The sequence below is a fragment of the Tupaia chinensis genome, unplaced genomic scaffold, assembly GCF_000334495.1.
Source record: "Tupaia chinensis unplaced genomic scaffold, TupChi_1.0 Scaffold147554_1, whole genome shotgun sequence".
Taxonomy (NCBI): domain Eukaryota; kingdom Metazoa; phylum Chordata; class Mammalia; order Scandentia; family Tupaiidae; genus Tupaia; species Tupaia belangeri.
The window spans coordinates 148,490-159,504 of NW_006207406.1; the positions used below are offsets into that span (position 1 = coordinate 148,490).

Here is an 11,015-nt window from a genome sequence, read left to right on the forward strand (position 1 = left end):
TGCTGGGGGTGATTTCTTGCTGTCTGTCTCTATCTGTCCAGTGAGTGCATGTACCTTGTTGCTAAAATCTCACAACAAACAAACAAAAATACTTTATATCAACTATAAACAACAATAATCCTTATGAAAATAAGGAAAAATCAGTCATGTAATTACAAAGCCATGAAATAATTAAGAAAGTCAAGGAAATTTAATAAATTGTGTTGAAAAGAAAACATAAAGAGATTAAAAACCGGCAGGTGGCATGGTGGTTAAGGGCGCTGGATTCCCACATGGCTGACCATGGTTCAAGTCCCAGACTTGGTGTCTGTCTTTCTCAATGTCTCTCTCCCTCTCTCTCACTCTGTCTCTCTCTGGTCAAACTAAAATAAATAAATAAACAAATAAATAAAGTTAAATAAAAAATAATTTTTAGAAAGAGATTTAAAAATAGAGGCTAAATGATATCACATAGTAGGAAGATGACCTTTAATAGAAATGACATAAGGCATAAGTTTTATTATTATTATTTTTCAAATTTCCTACAGGGTATGTGTACTCACCAGAGAGTGACAAAGAAAGAGAGAGAGGGAAAGTGAGAAAATATCTCCCAAAGGGATGGTCCCACCAAAATCCCTTCTCCTCTCTTCTGCTTTTGGGATTTTAGGAAAGCACGCACACATACCCAATGTGTTTTTCAAGCTACTGGGTGCAAGACTTGAACCATGAAGTCAGCCATATGGGATCTAGCAGGCTTAACCACCCCAGTACTGGCTGGCCCAGGAATAAGCTTTTTACTAAAATAAATAAATTTTTAAAATATGATTAGCAAAGATTATTAATAAGAATGAACCATGGAAAGAAAAGAAAGTATCGATACACCACCTTCCGACAAAAATAGAATAAGCAGCTCTGCTAATGAGGCTTCTACTTTCCAAATTTTGAAGACACTATGAATAGATAAGTAACTTGACATTCCTAAAACCATCAACCTAGACAGTATCGGCTAACAGATTGACATTATTACAAACTTGGGAATGAAGGGCTTTTACACCAAAACAGGTTTGGGCCTTATCCTGAGTAAGGGCCAAATTTATGGCTGGAACTAAAAAAAATAAATAAATAAACTTTATAGGTGAATTAACATGTTTAGTCAGTTACTTGGTCCTACGTACAATTTCATAAAATCGGGGTTTCATTTCCAAATAAAGATGCTTACTTCATGTTATAGTCTGAAAGCCCAAATGTCGAACACAAGCATATCAAATGTAATTAGGCTCCAAGCTCGCAAATAGAGTTTACCTGTGAACGGCTTTGGATATGTGTCTTTGCACCGCCACGCTGCGGCCCTGCAGGGCGTAAATGGCTGAAGTGAGAAGGCACCGTGGGTAATTGCTGTCTCGGCGCTTGTCGTGCTTCAGTAACTCATTAAGTGCTGCTTTTGACAGCGTAGCATCCCGCATGGCCAGTCCTAGAGCACACAGGGCTTGAAGGCTTTCTGTGGTTGGCTCCTTTAAAATAGAGCTGTAAATACAGTTTTCACTTGCCTGTTAGCCGTAACTACAGTAGTCTTTATCTGCAACTATTAAAACAACACTTAATATTTAGTACAAAACTGTTTACTTAAAGATTCGCCAAATTAAGTTCAGCTTTAAGATAAACATTTAGAGACAGAAATTTTCCCAGTTGTCTGAACCAGGTGAACAATAACCAAATTGCTTTCTGGTCATAATATCTAAGTTCTAGAAATGAATAAAAATCAGACTCTTTCGGTCTCAGTTTTAGGTAAATAATTAGGACAATCTGGCTTAAAATGTTTCGAGAAAATCTTTTTTAAAAAATATTTAATTAATTTTATGTATTATTATTTTTAATTTGGTCAGAGAGAAAGGGAGAGAGGAAAAGTAAGAAAGCAAACCACCAGGTCTGGGACTCAAAATGCAGTCAACCATGTGAGAATCCAGTGCCTTAACCACCACACCACCTGCCAGTCACTTAAAAGTTTTTAACAATATGAATAATAAGGAAAAAAGAATCTCTTCAATCTAAGATCTGATTTTTAATATTCTGATAAAGCTTTGTATTATTTGCTCTGTGGTATTGAAACCATCGTTTTATATAAATACTTCTTATAATCATTATATATTTTATACTATAATAAAACAAAACAATTTTAAACAAATTTGTAAAGAAAGTTCATTATAACACATGTGTATACCTATCACTGTGTCTTTGAACTATTTTTTGGAATGGGGAAATAAAGTGTTTGGCACTTATTCTGACAAGTATGCAACCATGAACTGTCATGTGCACTGGCCAGAGAAACACAGAGAGAAGGGACAGAGAAAGTACTCCCCACTGGGGCATGGCCACACCATAACCACTTCTCTACGGCTCCATCCTGTTAGGATTTGAGGCAGTATCTGTAATGTGTCTTCCAAAGATTCAATGAGATTTGTTGTTGAGATTTGGTTCTGGTTATGACAAGATTAAGACGGTGAAAATTTAATCTGACTATGATGTTGAAAGAAGTGGCCTTTGGAGTGTTTAGGATTAAGGTCCTCAGGGTGGGGACACCATGATCGAATCCTGGTGGGTTTATAAGAGAGGAAGTGTGAGAGAGAGAAATAGATACCCAGACATAGACAGGGGCACTCTGGCTCTGCTCATGCTCTTACCATGTGATGCCCTGCACCAACTCTCTAAGGACACGGCCCTCACCAGGTGTGGCCCTTGAGCCTTGGACCTCCAAACTATAGCTAAAAAAAAACCTCTGCTCTTTCTTTTTCTACTTTTTTTTTTTTTAAATCATCAGAGGATACACATGTTCACCAGAGAGAGACAGAGGGAGAGAAGGAAGCACCCCTGCAATGGGGTTTGGTCATGCCACCATCCTTTCTCCTCCATTTCTCTATCCTGTCTGGATTTTAGGCACATATATACAAGTGCCTGACATGTTTTACAGGCTCCCTGGGCCAGGATTCAAACTGCATTTTGATCATATGGAATCTGGTTTAATGACTAGGGCATGTGGGCAGCCCAACCTTTATTCATATGTATCACCAAGACTCATCTATTTCCTATATGGGCAACACTAGAGTAGAATGGGATTTTACATGTGGTTATTTAGTATCACAAAGTCTATAAAGTTGGTAAGCAGATATTCTCTTATATAATAAACTCACTCCTATCCCCTTTAAATAAGCACTGCTAGGTTCCCAAAATATGAATGCTAAACAAAATCAACAAAGAACATACAAAAGAAGTCAAGAGCATGCCATGGAGGAGGGATAGGACTATTTGATAATGTGAAGTTTGGATGATGACATGCAGAGATTCAAAAATAAATAGATTAGAAAATATACTTGGCCCTAAATCCAACAATATAAAACAAGGCTGGAAAACATATCCTGTGCCCACCCCCAACTTCTATCAATATTCAAACTGATTTTGGTTACTGTTTTAAGAAATAACCCAAGATTAATCTAATTGCATCTAATTTGGGGTTACTTTTGCTCATGATAACTGCAGAAATCATTAACATCTATGATTTCTGTCACTGAGCCATTTGCAAATTTGTGTGATATATATTGCCATAGATACACATTACAAAGATATAACTGTTAAAGTGACAGGATTTTAAGCTGATTGGTTGTTCTCAAAACAGCAAAGAGAAGAAGAAAGAACTGCTTATTTATTATATAGAAAATGACTTTAGTCAGGCAAAATAGGCAAAACACATCACAGTAAATAAACATTATATAAAGTTTATCCTAGTTGTTCTCAATTAGTAATAGCTAATAATCTCCTTCTCCTCATCTTTGAGGAAGAACAATTATGGGGTAATTTTTTGATTTTCATAGTAACTGAAGAGCATTACTAGCATTAATAGTTGGAAAGCAGGGATAGAACCTCTTTGCAATGGAGGAACACATCTGCACTCTAAGGATTTGCACCATCCAAAATGCCAACAAAGCCCTCATTGAAAACCACTGTTCAACAACATGTAGTAATCACCTATGCATAGATGTCTATACATCTACTGCTTTTGAAGTGATTAAGATCAACTTAAAAAAATTCCATTTGATAGAAAGTGGTTAAATATGGAAGATTTATTGCTAAGTGAAGAAAGTCAGGACATGAAAGAAAGATATTGTATGTCTCCACTTAATATATACCAACTGTCCACACTCTATGGTAGAGACTGAAAGATTGGAGGGTATCAAAGTAGTGAAAATAGTTGTGGACACTGGAGACCATGTACAAGGAGGGTAGGAGAAAGGAAGAATATTAGGAAGGAAAAATAGAGAGGCAAGACATTTGTGGGACACAGAAATGGTTTATTACCTATTGATGACAATGTGTATAGTATTCTCAACTGGACTGGTCTGAGATGTATTTCATGTTGGGTAAATTCTCTTTATAAGCCAAATGATGTACAGTGATCAAATGTTTAAAAAAAAATAAGAAGAGGGGCTAGCAGGTGGCAGGATGGTTAAGGGTGTTGGATTCCCACATGACTGACTGTGGTTCGAGTCCCAGACCTGGCGGCTTGATTTCTCACTTTCCCTCTCTCACTCTGTCCCTCTCTGGTCAAATGGAAATAAATAAACAAATAAATAAATAAAGTAAAATAAAATAATTCTTTAAAAAATATGAAAAACAAAAATAAAATAAACTCCAAGAAGTGAAAAAATAATATATTAAGAAAACACAGATATTATAGGATGCTGTTTTATTAACTTTCTTCAAATACATAGAAATAGTTGCAAGTTCTGTTGGTACCATTTTTTTAAAACACTCACCTTAAAAGAACTTATCAGGGTAACTTCAAAAGGAAAGAGGAAAATAAATCTCTCTGGGACATCCAAGAGGCAAAAGAACAATGCAGTCACAACTGCCTTTATTAAAATTTTAAGACCCGAGTGATTTCAGAGATAAGAGCAATGAAGATGTTCTACTGAGAATCTACCCTGGCAAAAAAAAAAAAAAAAGAAGTAGGCAGGCCAGAAGAAGACTGAGTCCACCATGAGAGTTGAGATCTAGTGATTTCGGAGATAAGAGCAATGAAGAGATTCTGCTGAGAAACTACCCTGGGAGAAAAACACAACGCCAAAGAGTTTGCAGACCACATCCTCCTATGTACCTCTGATCACTCAGACTGATCTTCTAGAATTTAGGAAGAAACAGATAACCCATCAGATGACTAGAAATCACCACAGGGTCACAAGAAATATGCAAAACCAAGAAAATACCTCACCCCCTAGGGAAAAGAATAACTCCTCTTCATCCACAGACAGTACAATGGAAATCATGGAAATGTCTGATAAAGAATTTAGAGTATTCATAATGACAAAACTAACAGAGATGGAAGAGAAGAGGGACAATGAACACCAGAAGAAAAAAGTCGATGAGTCCCAGGTGGTGAGGAATCTCTTTCAAGAGCTGAAAGAGGAAGTACACACAACATAAAAAAAAAAGAGTCAAATGGAACTGTTAGAGATGAAGGCTATATCACAGGAAGTCAAAACCTCTTTGAAAGTATTAAAAGCAGACTAGATCACACAGAAAATCAAATCTCAGATACAGAAGACAGGATCACTGGACTAGTAAAATCCACCATGAAGACTGAGAAAATAGCCAAAAAATTGAGAAAAATATACAGGAAATACTAGATACTATTAAACGTCCAAGCATCCGGAAAATCAGTATCCCAGAAGGTGAAGAGACTAATAAGGGCATTGACAATCTATTCCATAAAATCCTGGAAGAAAACTTCCCAAAGCTAGAGAGGTATTCAAAGATCCAGATCTAAGAAATACAAAGGACCCCAAATAAGATCAACCCAATAAGATCTTCTCCAAGACACATTACACCCAGATTGACCAAAACCACAGACAAAGACAAGATATTCAGACTGGCAAGAGAGAAACGTCATGTTACCTACAAAGGATATCCCATCAGGCTAAGAGCAGACCTCTCATCGGAACAATGCAAGCAAGGAAAGAATGGGAAAATATATTCAAAGTGTTGAGTGAATAACAATTTCAACCAAGAATACTATACCCGGCAAGATTATACTTCATATGGTAAGAGAAGACAAGAATATTCTCAGATAAACAAAACCTGAAAGAATTTACCAACACCAGACCAGCTCTCTAAGAAGCTGTGAAGGGAGTGCTATCCCAGAAAAACTAAAGTCAGACACACAGAAATAAGAGTTCTAAAATAGCTAAGAAAACGACCAACTTAATGGCAGCGACAAGTACAGATTTGAACATTATCTTCTGAATTTAAACAGAGAAATTGGACCACAGCAGAAGATAAAGTACGTGAGCTAGAACTGGTGACATAGAATTTTATGACTTGACTAAAACATTACTGACTTTCTATGCTTTGTTTTCCAGTGTTAAGAAGGAGTTTTCTCTTTTCCTAAGTTGTGGACAGGTCTATGTACCTTACTATTCATACAGAATCCTAACCTGTTTCCTGGCTTTAAGTATTAAGCAAAGTTCACTTAACATTTTTTATTTTTTTAAAGCTAAAACTGCCTTTCTTGAAATTAAAAAGTGTATTTAAAAAAATACCTATTTGGTAACCACAGTAAGCTATGTAGCCTCAGCTATGTGCTATTTTATAGTATATTCATTCTATCCACAGAGTTTCATGGCTAAAGTCAACTTTTGTTCACAGATATGTATATATCAGGTGAACCTACTATTGAAAGTATTTAGATTAATTAAGAAATTTTGTGTATAGGGACCAGCAGGGGGTGTGGTAGTTAAGGCGCTGGACACTCTCACATAGCCGACCAGGGTTCAAGTCCTGAATCTGGTAGCTTGCTTTCTCACTTCCTCTCTCTCTCATTCTCACCCTCTGTCTCTCTCTGCTCAAACTAAAAAATAAGTGAATGAATAAATAAAATAAACAATTATTTTAAAAAAATGCATTCCTCTTGCGACCAGAAGTTAGCATAATGGCTATGTCGCTGGACTCCCATGTAGTCGACCGCAGTTCGAGTCCCAGACCCAGTGGCTTAAACTCACAACGGGCACGTGTGCATGCGTGCCCAAGATCCCGAGAGGAGAATGGAGGAAAAGGGATTGCAGTGTGGCCATCTCCCCTGGGGGGGAGAGGGTGATTTCTCGCTTATTTATATTTTATATATATAATATATATATATACATATATATATACATATATAACAAGAAACATACACACACACACGAAACAAGAAATAGAAAATTATTTGTTGACAATAACATGTATGTTTAAGCCATTCTAGAGTGTATTCTGGCTAGAAAATCACATTTTGTATGCTGTGGGAATGTCCAGCGAACAGAGGTTGTGGTAATGTCCAGTGAAAGTATGTAAAATAAATAAAAATAAATTAAAAAAAAATTTTAAGACCCTACTAGATCACCTAATGATCACTTGATAATCTAAGACCTACTCTATTAAAAAAGTAAATAATACTGAGTAGAGGATGCTTTTAAAGGACTATATGGACCCAGGGCTAAGAAGTAAGCCATGATGTCTAGTTCCACCTGTGATCACCGATTCAGAACCACATAAGTATCTTTTCTTTACCAGGAGTTCCTAAAACATTAACAACTTCATTTTACATTGTTCCGATCTTAAGCCAAATATTTAAGTATCTAGTCACACCAAGTGTCGACGTCAGCTCTACATACCATTTAAACAGCAGTGTCTTGGCTACATCCATTTTTCCTTGTTTGTATTCTGTTATTGCCAGAGCTGTCATGATATGGGCTTTGTCTTGTTCTGATTCAACAATCGACAAGGCTCTCTCATAGGGTGTAAAACAGAATTGGAAAGAAAAGGGAAAAAAAAAAAAAATATATATATATATATATATATATATGAAACCAATCCTAATTGACAATTAGATTTTTCTTTTCCTAATACTGTTTAGAAAAAGATCTAATTAAAACTGCATTCCTGTTTCCTTGTTTTCAAGCAAATGGAATAAAAATTTATTAATAATCTAACTTGTTTAGCCATCCTAAAGTGATTCTGGAGTTTCATTAGGATTATTACATGAGAATCCTGAACTTCTAACTTCAGAATCTACAGGGACTGAGTCACTACCTCAAGAGCCAGCTTGGGCCAGAAGTGCAGGCCTACAGCCACTAACGTATCACCGAAGTTTCCAGGTACAGACCAGCACCTCCACCAAGCAGTACATGAACTGTACATAGGTGGGCTTAGCCAACAGATGTGAAAATGTACTCAACTGGGGCCACCAGGTGGCATGGGGGTTTAGGCATGGGATCTCACTGCCTGCTATGAGGCTGGGTGCATGTGCATCCATACCCAAAATCCCAAAAGAAAACTGGAGGAGAAAGGGACTATAATGTGACCATCCCCCTGAGGGATGATTTCTCATTCTCTCTCTCTGTCTCTCTCTCTCTGGTGAGTGCATGGTGCATGTGCCCTACAGAAAAAAAAAAAAAACGTGCTCCATTAACATTTTAAGGGAAACCAAAATCTGTTACTAACAATAATTCAAATCTTCACTTATCGGAAATTCACATGTAAGCAATGTAGAATATTAAGCACCTCCTTTGAAAGGCTATCTCAGGCATCCACTGTAAATGATCTAGAGCTTCGACTTCCTGATGTGTGCAATGAACACTCAGCTTAGAACACTACCGTAAGCCCTATTCATCACAGCAATATACTAGCTGACGTAGCAGATCAGTGCCAAGTAACGCTCCTGACTCCTAGTCAGATTTAAAGAACACTGTAACCTCCACCCCAACCTCAGCACTTCATTTCTCTGTACATAAGTTCGTCATAATTAAATTACACTCGGCTTGGAAAAGATGCACCTTTAGCCTCAAGCAGTGTGCTTACCTTTGTTGCTCTCTTTATATAGCCCTTTCATAAACAAAGCCAATGCAAAACCTATGATGTCTTCCAACTCTTCAAGGGGTGTTGACTTAAAAGCCTGGATCGCTTTATCATATTCACCGATGGAACTAAGGAGTAAAACGCAACTTACTTGTAATATCAAAAATAATTTTGGCTTGCATCATCAGATAAAGATCTAATTACGCCATGTTCTTTTACTTACTTTACCTGTACTCTACATCTAGTGATAATGCAGTAAACATAATAGTAAGTAAACAATAAATATAATTTATTAGTGTTAAAGCTGTAGAAAAGACTTAAAACACTGATAACAAGCATGTTACAATTAGGATGTAGTTGAGGGATTTAACTTAATACCTCGCTTTGTTTAAATTATATGGGAAGATGACTAGTTCTGCTAAATTACCAAATGCCTCTTTTTATTAACAAATTTTTAATCAATATATCAAATAATGGAAATAATTTGAGGTTGGCTTTTATACAGAACTCTACAATGTTAACACATTAGCTAACATTATCCTGGAAGTATGGTCCTAATAATATCTTTGATGAGCTTTAACAAGTCATAAAATGTCTACTCAAAATCAAATCTAGCTTGTGTGTAAACCATTTATTTATCTGCACATCCATTTTTTGGGAGGGCATGCAGATGCACTGAAATTCCACAGACAAAACTATACAATCTTTTTATGTTTAATAGGAAGAAAAATATAAAGTATAATATACAGGATCTTTCAAAAAGTTCATGGAAAATGCATTATGCTAAAACTATGTATGCATGGATTCAAAATTTTTTTGTACCAAAATAAACTCATACTTTAAGTTCTTGAAATCTCCTCATATGGTACTGAAGAGTTAGGGTAAGCATTAGGGTTATTATTACTTATTAATTAAAAAAAACTTAACTTGCTTATTTAAAAGTAAAGCTCAGCTGCCATTGCCTGAATATGAACTGTATCTTTGAGATTCTCCTTTTTGATAGACATCACTGCAATCTGAATCTGTTGTTACTTATTTTTTTTTTTTTGGAGAGATTTTCACTGTAGGGCGCGTGCGCTCGCCAGACAGACAGAGAGAGACATAGAGACAGAAAGCGAGAAATCACCCCCCAGGGGGGATGGTCACGCCGCAATCCCTTCTCCTCCATTCTCCTCTCGGGATCTTGGGCACGCATGCACACGCGCCCGGCGTGAGTTTCAAGCCACCGGGTCCGGGACACGAACCGCAGTCGACTACGTGGGAGTCCAGCGACATAGCCATTACGCTAACTGCTGGTTCCCAAATCTGTTGTTATTTTTAATGTGTCACTGGACATCCTTTTTTAATCTATGGATGTATTTTTGGGGGGGTTAGAATTTTAACTGATATATCATAATTATACATATTTATGGGTTACAGTGTGATTATTTCATACATGCATATAATGTATAATGATCAAAACTGGGTAAGTGGCATACCCATCTACTTCAGCCTGATTTTCTGTGGTCATAACTAAATACCATAGACTAGATAATTTATAAAGAATAAAGGCTTATTTGGTTCATGGTTCCAGGGGTCTAAAGTTAAGGCACTGTATCTAGTGAGGACCTTCTTGCTGGAGGGGCCTCTGCAGAGTTCCAAGTCACTACAGGATACCACACAGGAGGGGGCAGGAGCATGCATCTGTTCTGGGCTTCCTTTCTCTAAAATTCTTCTCATCTCAGATGATGTGAGTGGAAATTAAAAACACAAGCAACCTTTGTTTCTAAAATTAGTTTTAAAAGGTGAAAGAACTTAGAAAAACAATAAACTCAAATCCTGACAAATATTTTGATGACAGGAAAAACAGCTACCAGGGTCAGCAGATGGCGTAGTGGTTACATGACTGGATTCCCACATGGCAGACTACGGTTTGAGTCCCAGACCTGGCAGTAGAAAATCATGCCAGGGATGTGTGCGTGCATTCCCAAGATCCCGGGAGGAGAAGGGACTACACATGGCCACCCCGCGGGGGATGATTTCTCACTGTCTCTGACTCTCTCCAACAAACACATGTGTCCTAAGGCAAAAACCACTAACAAAAAAAAAAAAATAAAGAAGGCTGCGTTAGATGGTTTATGGTTTTATTTATATATATATAATTCTTTATATTTATATAT

At 36.9% G+C, this 11,015-nt stretch overlaps 1 protein-coding gene across 4 annotated transcripts in view; it reads right to left on the minus strand.

The window, feature by feature from the left end:
- The window catches only part of SKIC3 (SKI3 subunit of superkiller complex), a 114,689-nt gene that overhangs the window by 48,159 nt on the left and 55,515 nt on the right, over positions 1–11,015 (minus strand). For all 4 annotated transcript variants that reach the window (XM_027768829.1, XM_027768828.1, XM_027768827.1 and 1 more), the window contains 3 exons: positions 8,860–8,984; positions 7,674–7,797; positions 1,282–1,503 (listed from right to left, as the gene is read on the minus strand). In XM_027768829.1, the coding sequence (XP_027624630.1) occupies positions 1,282–1,503; positions 7,674–7,797; positions 8,860–8,984 (471 nt within the window). The remainder of the gene's footprint in view (positions 1–1,281; positions 1,504–7,673; positions 7,798–8,859; positions 8,985–11,015) is intronic.